Here is a 16,077-nt window from a genome sequence, read left to right as displayed (position 1 = left end):
TGCTCCCAAGTATTACGCAAACCAGCCAAATGCTCATCCAGAACTGGCATGCCCTGTGAGGAGAATGCAGCCGGAAGAACAACGGGATGCTGGCCATAGACAACGTAAAAAGGGCTTTTGCCGGAAGAATCATGAGTGGCATTATTCCGAGCAAATTCAGCCCAAGGAAGCAGGTCAGACCAATTGTCCTGATGGTGAGACACAAAACAACGGAGGTACTGCTCTAGAGACTGGTTGGCACGTTCAGCAGCTCCATTAGACTGGGGGTGGTAAGCGGAAGAAAATGAGAGGGAAATACCCATCTCCGAACAAAAGGCTTTCCAGAACCTGGAAACAAATTGGCTACCCCTATCGGATACAATAGATAAGGGAATACCATGTAATCGAAACACTTCTCTAGCGAAGATAAGAGCCAATTCCTTGGAAGTGGGCAACTTGCGGAGAGACACAAAGTGAGCCATTTTGGAAAACCGATCTACTATCATTAGGATGACTGTGTTACCATTCGAAGGGGGTAATTCAACAATAAAATCCATTGATAGATTAGACCAAGGTCTCTCGGGAACGGGCAACGGATGCAACAGCCCACAAGGAACTCTACGAGAAGTTTTCATACATGCACAAGTAGTACAAGCACTTATATAGTCAGTAACATCCTTACGTAAGGTATCCCACCAGAAATACCGAGAAACGGCTGACACTGTTTTGGAAATACCAGGATGTCCAGCAGTCTTAGTATCGTGATAAAGTGACAGAATATCCCGTCTCTCGGGAATGTCAACGAACAATTTATCATTAGGCCTCTCGCTGGGTGCCATGCCTTGTTTCGCTTGTATGGCCTGCAAGAGGGACGAGGAAATAGACAATATAGTAGTTGCTATTATCCTGTCTGGGGGAATGACAGGAGTGACATCAATCTCCTGTTTGTCAATAGTCTCGAATTGTCTGGACAGAGCGTCCGCTTTGGTGTTCCGGTCACCTGGCCTATAGGTGATTATATAATTAAAATGAGACAAGAACAGTGACCACCTAGCCTGCCTTGAAGACAATCTTTTAGCTTCGCTAAGGTAGGATAGGTTCTTATGATCTGTAAATATGAGAATAGGATCCTTAGTTCCTTCTAGCAAATGTCTCCATTCTTTGAGTGCTAAAATGATAGCAAGGAGTTCGCGATTACCCACATCATAATTCCTCTCTGCCTTGGACATTTGTTTAGAAAAGAAGCCACAAGGATGCAATGGCTTGTCAGGAGACTCTCTTTGGGATAAGACAGCACCTACCCCTATATCGGAAGCATCAACCTCAAGTATATATGGCAATGAGGGGACAGGATGCTGTAAAATAGGGGCAGAGGCGAACGTAGTTTTAAGAAAGTCAAAAGCCTGAAGTGCCTCAGTAGACCAGACACGTGTATTGCCATCCTTTTTAGTCATACGAGTAATAGGCGCTACTATAGACGAAAAACCTTTGATAAAACGTCTATAATAATTAGAGAAACCCAGAAAACGCTGGATGGCTTTCAGACCTTGCGGCAGAGGCCATTCTATGACTGCAGCGAGCTTCTGGGGATCCATCCGAAAACCCTCGGCGGAAATCAAATACCCTAGAAACTGGACCTCGGACTGGTCGAATAGACATTTTTCTAATTTGCAATAAAGACCATTAGCAAGAAGGGTCTTCAGAACTGTCGTAACATGTCTGTGATGAGTGTGAATGTCTGTAGAATATATTAAAATGTCATCCAAGTACACAATAACAAATGAGTGAATAAAGTCCCTTAAGACATCATTAATAAATTCTTGGAACACTGCTGGGGCATTGCAAAGCCCAAATGGCATGACGGTATACTCATAATGACCTGACCGAGTGTTAAAGGCTGTCTTCCATTCGTGGTCCTTTTTAATACGTATCAAATTGTATGCTCCTCTAAGATCTAATTTGGTGAATACCGTAGCATGTTTGAGCCTGTCAAACAATTCTGTTATTAGAGGTATAGGGTAAGCATTTTTGATGGTGATCTTGTTAAGACCTCTATAATCAATGCAAGGTCTTAAATCACCTTCTTTCTTTGATACAAAGAAGAACCCCGCTCCAGCCGGAGAAGAGGATCTTCTAATAAATCCCTTGTCTAATGACTCTTTAATGTATTCCTCCATGACACGGTTTTCTTGAACCGATAGGGGGTACACCCTGCCCTTAGGAGGTATAGTACCAGGCAACAAATCAATAGCACAATCGTAGGGTCTGTGAGGCGGTAATTTGTCAGCTTCTCTTTTATCAAAGACAGTCTTTAAAGTTAAATACTGAGAGGGTATTGTCGTAGATAAAGGAGGAACAGTAGGAACGTTAATAGAATTCACAGGCGTGACTTCAATAGTACATGACTCATGGCAGGCTTCACTCCATGATTTTATCTGCCCTGTCTCCCAGTCAAAAATGGGATTGTGGGCACGTAACCATGGATACCCTAACACCAACTGTGAAGAGGGAGAGGTGATGACCTGGAACCGAATGGTTTCATAGTGTAGAACCCCTGTGTACATGTGTAGCGGTGCAGTCTCGTGAGTAACAACAGGAGATATCAATGGTCTACCATCTATGGCCTCAACGGCCAAGGGTATCTCCTTCTCTCTGATGGGAATATTGTTTCTCTTTACAAAACCAGAGTCTATAAAGTTCTCGGCTGCCCCAGAATCAACCAGGGCGTCTATGTTTTCAACTATACAACTCTCTCCCATATGTAAAGAAACAGGGAGAAGCAATCGGTTAGGAGGCAATGTAGGAGACTTAGAAATCACACCCAAGGCCAGTCCCCTATAAGGTCTTAGGTGCGAGAGTTTTCCGGGAGCAGAGGACACTCCTTTACCATATGGTCTCTCTTACCACAATATAGGCAGAGTCCCTCCCTTCTCCTATGGAATTTCTCAGTATCTGAGAGTTTGGCAACCCCTAATTGCATAGGTTCCTCTTCAGATACTTTAACACTCTCCGGTATATTAACTCTGGGTTGAATAGGTGTAACAAAACGTCTATTCCTGTTCTTAGTATAGAGCCTGTCACGAATCCTATTATCTATATCGATGAGGTAGTCAATAAGGTCCTCTAAGGCAATAGGAAGCTCCTTAGCTGCTACCTCATCCAATATAGAGTCTGATAAACCTTCCATGAAGGCCGTAGTTAACCCATTATTGGTCCAATCGACCTGTGAGGCAAGGGTACGAAACTGTATAGCGTAATCAGCCACAGACCTAGAACCCTGTTTAACCCTCATTAATGCTCTAGCGGCATTCTTAGACCTTTTCATAGTATCAAAAGTTCTGCGAAAAGCTGTTAGGAAACTGTGAAAGTTATGCACCATAGGTCCATTAGCCTCCCAAATAGGGTTTGCCCATTCAAGTGCTTTGTCGGTAAGTTGGTGCATAAAGAATCCAACTTTAGACCTCTCTGTGGGAAATGAACGTGGATACATTTCAAAATGAAACTCTATTTGGTTAATGAACCCTCTGCATGTCTTAGAATCCCCTCCATACCTAGGAGGAGGCGTTAAATGTGCTGTAGCGTTAGGCATAGTCGATACTTCAGGAAGCAGGGGTGCAGGAGGGTTAGGTGCGGTTGCTGGAATGGTTCTAGTTAAGAGCGTCTGGAGAGCCTGAGCTATTTGATCCATACGGTGATCCTGCTCTACAAATCTAGCCTCATGGGTCGCCATCTGTTGAGCTAAATCTGCGGGGTCCATGGCCCTATCGTAATGTAACGAGTATATACCCCTACACGCAGGATCCAGCCTAACAGAAGACAGTACAGAGGAGAGATACGTCTACCGGACCTTAGAGTGGCCGGACTCGACGTAATAGGATAAGACAGAGTCAGGAACGATCCGAGGTCAAGGGCACAAAGAGACAGCGTAAACGAAAACTAGCCGGGGACTGGTACACAGGAATCAGCAAGCCGGCAAACAGTACAGAATAGGATAAAGCGAAAACGAAGTCAGAATACAAAGCCAAGGTCAAATACGGAGAAACACAACTGAACACAACAAGCACTAAAGGGAACTGTAGCAGAAACCACGATAGGGCAAGGAACTAAGGGAAAAGGGTAAGTATAAGTAGCCTTCAAACTAATGTGATTGGCTCCTGTCACTTCCACTCCCCCAACAGGTAAGTGTATGGGGTGATTGGCATGACAGGAGCCAATGGGAGCCTTTTTGCAATTTAGGCTCCCACTGTCTCTTTAAGAGCGCGCCCGAGATTCGCGGCGCGCTCTTAGCTGCAGGCGGGACACGTGACCGCTTCTCGCGGTCACTGCCCGCCTTCCTGTCTGAACAGTTGGACGAGCCGCGCGCGGCTCGTGCAGCCGCAGGACCGCGCGCGGCTTGAAGAGAGGACCGCGTCCGGCCCCCGGATAAGGTAAGTACCGCTACACTAACCACACTTTTTGGTTGGGTAGAATAAATATTATTACAATATTATATTATATATATCATATACATACTCTAACTAAAAGAGAGATGAGGGAAACAGAATGGTTTTGACTAGAAACAGACCAACTGAATATAAAATATCTGAACAAAAGTATATGGCAAGAAACTGGGTATGGAAAATGAAAAGAATTAAGTAACAGCATTCTGATTCATATTATTCCAACATGGTCTAAGATTAAAAAAAAAACATGCAGTGTAATGGGAAAATATATGGATTTATGGAACTGGAGATTTTGGAATCTCTCATTGATGACATAAATTTAGATAAATGGAAATATAGAAACATTAAGATAATAGATAATTTGATGAAGAAAGGGAAAATTAAACCTTTTTCAGCTTTAATAATGGAATATGATCTTCCCAACTCTGAGATATTCAGTTATCTAAGAATTCAATCATATGTATTAAAAGATTTTTATGAAGGACCAAAAAAAAATATTACTCTTTAGGCATGTGCATGGGAAAATTTTTCGTTTTGGTTCGGCATTCTGAAATTCGTGACTTCGGCAATTCAGGACTTCGGCAATTTGGCAATTTGGCACTTCGACACTTCGGAACTTCGGCAACTTTGGAACTTCGGAACTTCGGCACTTCGACACTTCGGAACTTCGGCACTTCGACACTTTGGAACTTCGGCACTTCGACACTTCGGAAATTCAGTAATTTCGGAACTTCGGGACCTCGGCAATTCGGCATTTCGGGATTTCGGAACTTCGGGACTTCGGAACGTCGCTTGCAGCCGCTTGGTAGATAACTGCCTAATTCCCACGGTATTAGGGAGTTATCTACCAAAAGGCTAAAAGACCTAAATTGGTCTTTCAGTCAAATTTACTAATACTAACTAAAGATTACTTAGTATTAGTAAATTGTGCCCCTACTCACTATACCGCGAGTAGGGGCATGTCTATTAAACAGTGAGCAGCCACTGTTAAAAAAAGGAAAAATTAAAAACTGGGTCCCCCCTCCCGAGCCCCCACCTTTTAAACTAAAGGGGGGCTATTGCCACCCGGCCCCCGCCCCTGAGCGGCGGGTGGGGGCCCTAAAATACTAATTAGGGGGGACCTAATGTCCTCCCCCTGGCCCCCACCCCTGAGCGGTGGGTGGGGGCCCTAAATTAGAATGAGGGGGAGGACCTAATGTCCTCCCTCTGGCCCCCACCCCTGAGCGGTGGGTGGGGGCCCTAAAATATTAATCAGAGGGGGGACCTAATGTCTTCCCCCATGGCCCTCCCCCCTGGCCCCCACCCCTGAGCAGTGGGTGGGGGCCCTAAAATACTAATTAGGGGGTGACCTAATGTCCTCCCCTCTGGCCCCCACCCCTGAGCGGTGGGTGGGGCCCCTAAAATACAAATTAGGCAGTGGGGGCCCTAAAATACTAATTAGGGGGGACCTAATGTCCTCCCCCCTGGCCCCCACATCTGAGTGGTGGGTGGGGGCCCTAAAATACTAATGGGGGGACCTAATGTCCTCCCCCTGGCCTCCACCCCTGTGCGGTGGGTGGGGGCCCTAAATAAAAAAAATAACCCCCCTCCCCCAGGTGGCTAGGGGTCCCCAAACCCCTAGTCACCCCCCTCTCCCAAAAAAATAACCCCTACTTACCCCCCTCACCCTAAAAATAAAGAGGGGGGACCATTTAACTAAGTACCTGAAAAACAAAAACTTACCATTTGATGTTTTCTTTCTTCTAAAATCTTCTTTTTTCAGCCCCAAAAAGGCATAATAAAAAGCCATAATAACCGACGCACTTAAAAAACAAAACAAAACAAAAAAACGAGCAGAAAAAAAAATCCTTCTTCACCCGGCGAGGGCTCCGCGCAGACTGAGCTCTGCAGGGCGGGGGAAGGCTTATAAAGCCTTGCCCCGCCCTTCAATTAGGCTTAGAGCACTCTGATTGGTGGATTTAAGCCATCCAATCAGAGTGCTCTGACGGGTAAATGAAGAGACTGACAGGTAAGTCTCTACATTTACCTGTCACAGCACTCTGATTGGTTGGTTTGAAATCCACCAATCAGAGTGCTCTGTGTCATTTTACACAGCGTGGGAAAGTTCTTTGGAATTTTCCCACGCTGTGTAATTTGACTCATAACTCTCTGATTGGTTACTTAATCCCTAGGGATCCCTAGTCACCCGGGAGAGGGGGGGATTATTTTTTTATTTAGGGCCCCCACCCACCACTCAGGGGTGGGGGCCAGGGGGAAGGACATTAGGTCCCCCCTAATTAGTATTTTAGGGCCCCCACCCACCGCTCATGGGTGGGGGCCAGAGGGGAGGACATTAGGTCCTCCCCCTCATTCTAATTTAGGGCCCCCACCCACCGCTCAGGGGTGGGGACCAGGGGGAAGGACATTAGGTCCCCCTCCTAATTAGTATTTTAGGGGCCCCCACTCACCGCTCAGGGGTGGGGGCCAGGGGGGAGGACATTAGGTCATTAGGTCCCCCCCTAATTAGTATTTTAGGGCCCCCACCCACCGCTCAGGGGATTTGAGACAAGAGTTAGCAGGGGAAATTTGGAGGTGATGGCTAAAAGTTAACAGAGAAAAAGCAACTATTGGTAAAATATAAAGGGAATGGAGAGGTAATTGAGGGAGAATCTCAAACCGCTGGAGGAGCATGCTATATATTTAGTGGGAACCTGGGTGGGAGGAGGGGAGGGTGGGTGGGAAGTGGCGAAGGATTTTGGATTTGCTTCAGGATGTTAAATGCATAGCTCCACTGAGTATGAGTGTGAGATGAGGCCTGAAGGACAGAGATAGAACAGTTATATTAAGGTATTTACAGCTGGGAGGAGAATAGGAAAGAGGGGAAGGAGGGGAGAGTAGCCATGTGTTATATACTATTAAAAAGTTTAGCAACCAAATTATATCACTCAAAATATTAATAACTGTCTACCTGAAATATTGGTCAGAAACATCAAATGATAATAATACAAACTGCAGCACAGAAAATTGCACACTACAGGTATAAATGGTAACAATTCCATATTGCGCATGATAATATGGTAGCAATGCAAGAATGAATGAGATGGAGTGTCTTCCAAGCTTCTGTCAATACCTGAGGGTTGTTGGATTTGCTGCAGGATGTTACATGACTGTTATATAAAAAGAGATGCACTATAAGTACTGTTGTAAAGTTCAAAATGTAGTATACAATATATAAAATATGTGAGAAAGATGCTAGATAGATAAAAAAAAATTACATCATGAATGTAACATTTACCGTATTTATCGGCGTATAACACGCACCGGCGTATAACACGCACCTCATTTTTAGAAAGAAATTCCAGGAAATTTCCCCCCTCATCCCATAGTGTTCCCCCCTCATCCCATAGTATTCTCCCCCCCTCCCCTCCCATAGTATTCTCCCCCCCCTCCCCTCCCATAGTATTCTCCCCCTCCCCTCCCATAGTATTCTCCCCCTCCCCTCCCATAGTATTCTCCCCCTCCCATAGTATTCTCCCCCCTCCCCTCCCATAGTATTCTCCCCCCTCCCCTCCCATAGTATTCTCCCCCCTCCCCTCCCATAGTATTCTCCCCCCTCCCCTCCCATAGTATTCTCCCCCCTCCCCTCCCATAGTATTCTCCCCCCTCCCCTCCCATAGTATTCTCCCCCTCCCCTCCCATAGTATTCTCCCCCACCCCTCCCATAGTGTACTTCCCCCCCTCCCCTCCCATAGTGTACTTCCCCCCCTCCCCTCCCATAGTGTACTTCCCCCCTCCCCTCCCATAGTGTACTTCCCCCCCCTCCCCTCCCATAGTGTACTCCCCCCCCCCTCCCCTCCCATAGTGTACTTCCCCCCCCTCCCCTCCCCTCCCATAGTGTACTTTCCCTCCCATAATTACTTACCTGTCCTGAAGCGTGGGCCGGCTTCACAGCTTGCACCGCGGTACAGGAACTTTAATTTCATGTTCCGGTTTCCGGCGGGACTGAAAGGAAGTGTGCACACTATTGTGCACACTTCCTTTCAGTCCCGCCGGAAACCGGAACATGAAATTAAAGTTCCTGTACCGCGGTGCAAGCTGTGAAGCCGGCCCACGCTTCAGGACAGGTAAGTAATTATGGGATATCGGCGTATAACACGCACCCACGATTTTTCCCCTATTTTCAGGGGAAAAAAGTGCGTGTTATACGCCGATAAATACGGTAATTTTATTTCACTTAAAATTAAAATTGCTTTTAATGTCAAAAGATATTCCTTCTGCATAGACACTCACCAAGGTTACCAGATGCATTATTAAAAAGTCACACTGTCATACTATACAATAAAATATAATTGGAAAGTAACCAGCGTTGAAGGAAGTTCAATTCTTGAAAAGCTTGTTTTGCATCTGTGTAAGGTTATATGAGAAATACGATTAGAAATTTAATGTAACAGATTTTTTTTTATATGAATAGTTAAATAGTTTTATAACTTAGTAATGGCATATAATGTAATCTGAAAAGTCTATTTAAAAAGGCACTAAACTTGTTTTATGCGTATTTAAAAGAAGTTGAATTAGAAAATACACCCAATCTTGCAATGACACATATTACTAAAGGTGTCATTAACAATACTTAGTTGGGACTATGTTTTTATTTATTTAATGGTCTGCCCATTTAGTTTGTTTGATTTGTCTAGAATGTTTTGAAAACCAAACTTCTTTTTAATTTGACAATGTATTGTTTTGTAAATAATAGAAATAAAAGTACAGATGTGGTCACGGCATATAATTGTATCAACATTATCAGAAACAAGAGTAGATATATAAGAAATAATCAATGAAGTGTAGTTACATGAAGTCACTTACAACATGTTGGACACTGAGCATGTTCACATAAAAAATAACATAACGCATGTTGGGTTCAATATTCTAACTGTGAAATAGAGATGCTTGTTGAGCTAGGAGAGTGCCACGATACTTACCTGTTTGACACATAGAAACATAGAAACATAGAATGTGACAGCAGATAAGAACCATTCGGCCCATCTAGTCTGCCCAATCGAACTGCTCCTCTTTTACTGGTCATGTAGGCCGAAAGGCACCGCTCAGCCCTGCAACCTAATTTTCCATATAAATACAGATGCTGCATTGAATGAAGGAATTTGAATGAGTAATGATTTTTGAAACATCAGCTACATTCCTAAAGAGTCCACGTCACCTAGGCGACCCCGTTCTCATACTTAATGTAGTCGCACAGGTGTTGTGGACCAATTAGAAATTAAGCAAGCCTATATTAATACTGTTTTGGCCCTTATGCAGTGCCCTATATTTCTCCCTTGGTACCCATGTAGTGCATTGTGTAAGTCTCTCTTGTATTACTGATATTGATCTTGGCTTGTTTATTGACTTTGTGTACTTCTGGAATCCGGACCCGGCTTGTTTATTCTTAAATACATATTTCTATAATCCTGACCTTCGCTATTTTTGACTTTGTCTCCATCTTTATATATAACATCTCTAAGGTCTAGTAATACATAAATGTATTGACCATCCATTTGTGAGTTTCCCATATCCTGTAAGTTAGGGTAAACATCCCGTGACAGAGAAGTATACTTGATGAGACTGTAACATATTCTTAAATCATAAGTAGGTAAGTAGGTGGCACAATTATTGGAAGGGCACAACCTCTGTGCGTGCCACCAGCTCTTCACTATTGCTGTTATCCACCTTTTCACAGGGAGGAGATGGAGTGAAAAGAAGGCCGGTAACAGTTTCACCATACACTTGCACCAATAATGCAGAGACGGTTTGTAATGGCAATGTGGATGTGTGAGGAAAGTGGATTCACATTACTAAATGAGAATGGGGCTACGTATGAATTTCTAGTTGTGCTCATAGAGCAAGTTGGGATGATCTAAAAAAGTGCATGGTTTGGGAGAGCATTGTACAAGTGTAAGTATGGCCTGAAGGAAAGGGGAGGGAACCCAATTTTTAATAAAGTATGGGACCTATAGAGCCAGTGAAGGTGATCAAAAGCCTTCTCGGTATCAAGGTACACTGGGAGTTTTTGAATCTATGGATTAAATTTATCGCATCTAAAAGTGGCTTGTTATCAATCTGCTGGAGAAAAAGTCCCTAATATCTTACTATGTAAAAAGGAAATTTTGCTTTCATTTGGAGAATAAATTGAGGCTAATGTTATTGGGTACTTGAACAACATCCCTGCCAAAATTAAAAGCCTTCCTAGGTGGTCTTCATGTTTGTCATGGTGATTATGGATGTAAGTCCAACCTGCAGTGAAGTCAGCAACAGGAGATGACCTTAATTATAGTAAGCATACAACTGATTTAAGATCTAAGCCTGGGGACTAGATGATTTCTTCCAGGTTTCTTCCAGGCAAATATTGACTCTTGGGGAGAAGTAGGGTGTTCAGCTGGAACTAAATTCTATGACTTTAAGACTGGAAAGTCTTGTGTGGGTGGATAAATTTGGTGCAAGGTGCTGTTACGCCAAACCAGCAGTTAACTTGGATATCCCCATCTGTAAGCTACATTGTAATTCCAGAGCAATTCACTGAGCATTTCATTATAAGTAGTTTATGCTGTTAAGGATCTGGAAAGGTGGTTGCTGGTATAAAAACAAAGAAACATTGAAACATAGAATGTGAGGGCAGATAAAAACCATTTGGCCCATCTAGTCTGCCAAAAAAAGTTTAAATACCCTCATACTATCTTATAGCTAGGGTAGCCTTATGCCTATCCCATGCATGCTTAAACTATGGTATTAGCACAGTAATGAAATCTAACAACTATGTCCCTTGGGATATCTGTAGCCAGGTTCTGTGACTTAGGAAGCTGGTGGGCCCTTTCCAGGAGTAAGTCTGACTGTGCCTTGGCAGGAAGAAACTTGGTACGCAAGTCAAACAAATATATGGACAAATCTATTGGCTGAACATGTTCTGGTACACTACAGAATCTCACTGAGCGCAGTCTTCAGCATCAACTATTTTTTTGCATAAAGGCTTAATTCTAGTGAGTTTGTCTGCCACTTTGTTGTGATCTTCACAGAGTTTGCAAAGCTTACTCTCCAGGGTGTTGGTGTGTTCTCCCAAAGATTGCAGGTTCTGGTGGGAACTGGCTATGATTTGCCTAAAGTCTGCTTACAATGTAGAACGGCAGTTCTGCCGCATGTTGTTAATTTTATTTTCCAAAGCTGGATAAGTCTCAGATAGTTGTGACTAAATCTCTGACTCAGATGCTATATTCGATTGTAGAGATGCCAGGTTGTTTAGGCCACCATCTTACCTACCACATGCTGTGTCTTTTCTGCTGGTTTTGGGGTCTCAAAAGATATGTGACAGTGATTGGGCCCCAAAGTAATACATAGACCACATGCCTGCATGGTAGGTAACCATGGTGTGCTCAATAATAGTCGTTTAAATAAAGTTGTGGCCTAGGATGAGGACAGAAGTAGTAACACATGCAACTGGAAAAAAAGCATATGTACTGTTATTATATGGTTACTCTACCACACATATCATTGCAGATAAGTAGAAAACAAATGCTGTTCGAATGTCTATATGGCACATGATAATATTTGTAGAAGATGCATTCAGTTCTACACTCTAATTCATTTTTATCACTATTTTATTGAAGACAGATAGGTAAATCCTTATGAATTATTACAGACTGTATGTACTTAATGTAAATTATTTAGATAGTTTATTTTAGATCAAAAATGAGAGGTTTTTAAATTGAAGGATTTGATATTTTCTACAAGAGCTTTCCCCAGCAACATTTCTCACTAAGAGAAAATTCCTAAACTCTGTACCCCTGCTTTAACCCCTTCACGCAGTGACTTGTGCATACACGATTGTTAGAGTATACAAAAGATTGCAGAACTGCAAATAAAATGTGTGTATTACAAACAAATTTACTTTGTTAATGATTCCATAAATACAGTCAGAGAGTGCATAACACAGTGGTAGCTCTCTGTATATAGCACTGTTCAAGCCTACCCTTCAGGTCATCTTTTTCCTGATTAGCATATCTCTGTGGTTGCACAACACTAGTATCTCTTCCCTTCCACTCCATCAAAGCCTAGGAGGACCTGGAAGGTGAAAACATTTAAATTTGCATCAGCTGCCAAAGTTGGTGAGCAGCTGATGAACACCATATCTTCATTCTGATGTAAAATGAAAGCAAAATCCTTCATTTTCACTACATCCAATATGATTGTTTAACTGTAAGTCTATGTATGTATGTATGTACGTGGGTATCTGTGGGTGTCTGTCTGTGGGTATATTTTGTAAATAATTTGTTTTTCCACTTTTCTAGTCCACAAAATATTTAGCAGTACGTCTGAAGAGTTAATATTATTTACATTTAATCTCTCTCTCTCTCTCTCTCTCTCCCCCACACCCCTGTATTATTAGGTAGAACTTGATAGGTATAAAGTAGAGCTTGACATCTTGTTTTTCATTCTACTCCCATTCCAGTACCATTCAACCTTTAACCTATATTTTGCTGCAACACTTTTATAAAAATGCAATTAAAACATAGTTTATTAGGATTCTGTAGGCTATGAACATAATAGGAGTGGAGGCTGTAGTCAAGTCATAATTCTTACAATCATCTTTAGTAAGGATAAGATTTTGGACCAGTGTTGACATAAACTGTAATTATGTGCCATACACGAGACTGCAATAGTTCCCTTACCAATGCCACTTTTACTATATATGAATAACATTGTCAGATTGATAGAGGATGAACATATTATATAATAATATTAATGAATTTAAACAAGCCTAGATACATAAAGTCAATGTATGTTTATATATATATTTTTCTTTCTATTAGCCAAATGTGGTGAGACATTAATGACCATGGCAGGAGTTATCCTGAGTCCAGGATTTCCAGGAAATTATCCAAGTAATTTAGACTGTACCTGGAAGATCATGTTACCTGTTGGATATGGTTGGTATACATATAATTTGTGGTTTATAAAGTATGGCATTTTATAATTTCCTAATTAAAGCTAAAATGCTGCCTGCATTGAAAAGCAAAAACAATTCAAGCTGTTTAGAAATAATACATGAAAATAATTAGTGTAACTTAAATAGATATACACTGTGCACAGTTACAACATAGGAAGAGGTTAAAACATAGGAAGATGTAGGGACACGAGCATTCTCTAGTGTAAAAACTCCATGTACACAGAAAATGGACTGCAGGTAAAATGTCCTCCTTCTTAACCATTCATGTTGGAGGGGGGGTTCTTGCAGCTGCAGCAATTTTCAAAAATTGTTATAGATATACATAAAGATATATTCTGGCCCGTGCAGTGAAAAATAGACCATGGAATTGAGCATAGGTTCTTAAGGTGTGTGTGGTGACTCTTGAAGAAATGTGAGATTATAATGTCATTATTCCAAATGTCTAGCTTAGTATTGCTGTATCAATGGCAATAGATATAAACTAGAATATTTCTTAGTACCTAGAAAGTATTATATTCAGTTTATTCTTATTATATTGAACAATATGCTTCTCATAAATTGTAATCAGATAAAATAATCATCGTTTTACTGAACTGTTTTGTTTTTGTATAGTAATGCGCCAGTTCTAATAAGTTATTAAATAGTTGCGACATATCCTCATAAATTGCAATATAAGATGTATCAACTGATTTGGTTATTGATTAATGTGTATATATTTATTTTGAATAGGGGCTCATATTCAGTTTGAAAACTTTTCAACTGAAGCAAATCATGATATTCTTGAAATTCAGAATGGGCTTCATCATGCAAGTTCCAGTTCTCAGATTGGACAATTTAGTGGAGCTGACCTTCCATCATCCTTGCTCAGCACAACTCATGAAGTACTTATTCATTTTTTTAGTGATCACTCAGAAAATCGTCAAGGCTTCAAAATGTCATATCAAGGTAAATAAAACAGGGGAATATGAGCATAGTGGGGGGATGGTGATTTGTAAGCAAATTATTGAAATGTCATTGCTTGTTTTGGACTTATTTCTGTGCTCCACAAAATAGTGTAACAGGTTTTGAAAAATGTTAATTATCTCTTTATCACTTATGACATTTTCAACATAAATATGTCAGTTTAATTTTTCTGTTACTAAAGATAGTTGAAGTAAAATATTATACTTTAACATTGTGATAATGTTGACAAATGAACAAATTAAAATTCAGCTTGTTCACAAAGATAAATATTTACAATTCATTTTTATTTGTTGATTTTGGGCTGTACAATTGGTATTCCTGCATCTAAACTATATATATAGTTATACACATGTGTGGGAGTGCTTTCTGTAAACTATGACAATGCCGTTTAGTGAATGAGAGAGTGTGCTGGATCTTGTATGATATGTATATCCTAAGATCAAGCAAATACAAGACATTTTAGTAAGTACAGTGATATGACAGTGTCTCACTTGGTAGCACTAAGCAAAAAGTTGACTTGTCCTTCCACAATGATCAGATGATCCCATGATGGGTAAGCTTGAAAATATTTTGCTGTAATGAGAAGTAAAGTACTGTGTAACCTCCATTTTTATTTATTACAATGCCAACACATGAAGGATGCAGGTACACCTGCCTGGAAAGAGGGGCGAATGCCTGTATAATTGACAGGACAGCCTTGAATGAAAGCATGCCAGGCTGCATTACAATCGAGTAGGCCAGCCCACCAAGGACAAATCATGCAGGGAACACTGTTTCATTGTCCTCTGCAGGATTCTAATGCCCTGTTCACAGCATTTGCTGAGGACAGTTTATTGGTGTCCCCCCTCCTCCCCCCCCCCCGAGTCCTTTCTTTTATACTGGTAGTTCATTCACTTTATTGGTCCTTCACTGGGCGTCGGTAACTAGTTGCAGCTGTGGGTGATAAAAAAGTAACCCTCTGGGTTAACATACCCTTTGTTATATTACTGTATGGACTGATACAGTGAGCACTTTAGTGCTTGGGCTTATGTGGCTTTTTACATGGTTTATTCCTTGCATAATTAAAATTGAGGCAAGTACAGCTCAGTATTATAACTTTCCTTAATCTCATATATGTCCCAGTTGTGCTCAGCATGCATTTGGAAACATGATCTGGCAATTAAAATAAAGTGTGTGTGTGTGTGTATATATATATATATACACAAACACACACTTTATATATATATATACATTGTTATCAATATTTTATTTTGCTACATTATTTAAAATGAATAAAAGAGCAATGCCGCATGCATTTGCACTTTTTCTGCATTTTATAAACAGTGTATTACGTACTCATATGATCATTATGATATTCTTGAAATATGTCATCAACTTCTTAAGGGATGGAGAGGAACATTTTGTTCTTCACTATAAGCTGGATTCATGCTGGTTTATGAAGATTATTTTTATGGCTCACTGTCTACAAATTTACTGGTATTTTGGAGATGCTGTGAATGTTTTTATAAACAAAGATGTGAGTTTTGAAAACTTCCCTATGCAAACTACTTTGAAAACTACTTATTGAATATATCTGTGTGAAAAGTAAAGCACATATTAACAACCTCCCATAGAGACCTCATGCATAGATTTCATGGTTCCTCTGTAAAACTGCAAAGTTTTAAAACAATTATTGCCAGCTGGTTAGAATATGCCATGCCACCTGTTTTAGATTTAAAATCA

General features: G+C 41.2%; 1 protein-coding gene across 1 annotated transcript in view; it reads left to right on the top strand.

The window, feature by feature from the left end:
- Nucleotides 1-16,077, top strand: part of CSMD1 (CUB and Sushi multiple domains 1) — a 1,854,468-nt gene that overhangs the window by 1,653,626 nt on the left and 184,765 nt on the right. Inside the window, exons 40-41 of the mRNA XM_063441118.1 lie at nucleotides 13,256-13,372; nucleotides 14,122-14,337. Coding sequence (XP_063297188.1) covers nucleotides 13,256-13,372; nucleotides 14,122-14,337 — 333 coding nt within the window. The remainder of the gene's footprint in view (nucleotides 1-13,255; nucleotides 13,373-14,121; nucleotides 14,338-16,077) is intronic.

This window comes from Pelobates fuscus, chromosome 2 (assembly GCF_036172605.1).
Source record: "Pelobates fuscus isolate aPelFus1 chromosome 2, aPelFus1.pri, whole genome shotgun sequence".
NCBI classification, from domain to species: Eukaryota; Metazoa; Chordata; class Amphibia; order Anura; family Pelobatidae; genus Pelobates; species Pelobates fuscus.
Note: the sequence above shows the minus strand (reverse complement) of the source record. Positions and strands in the feature narration are given on the sequence as shown.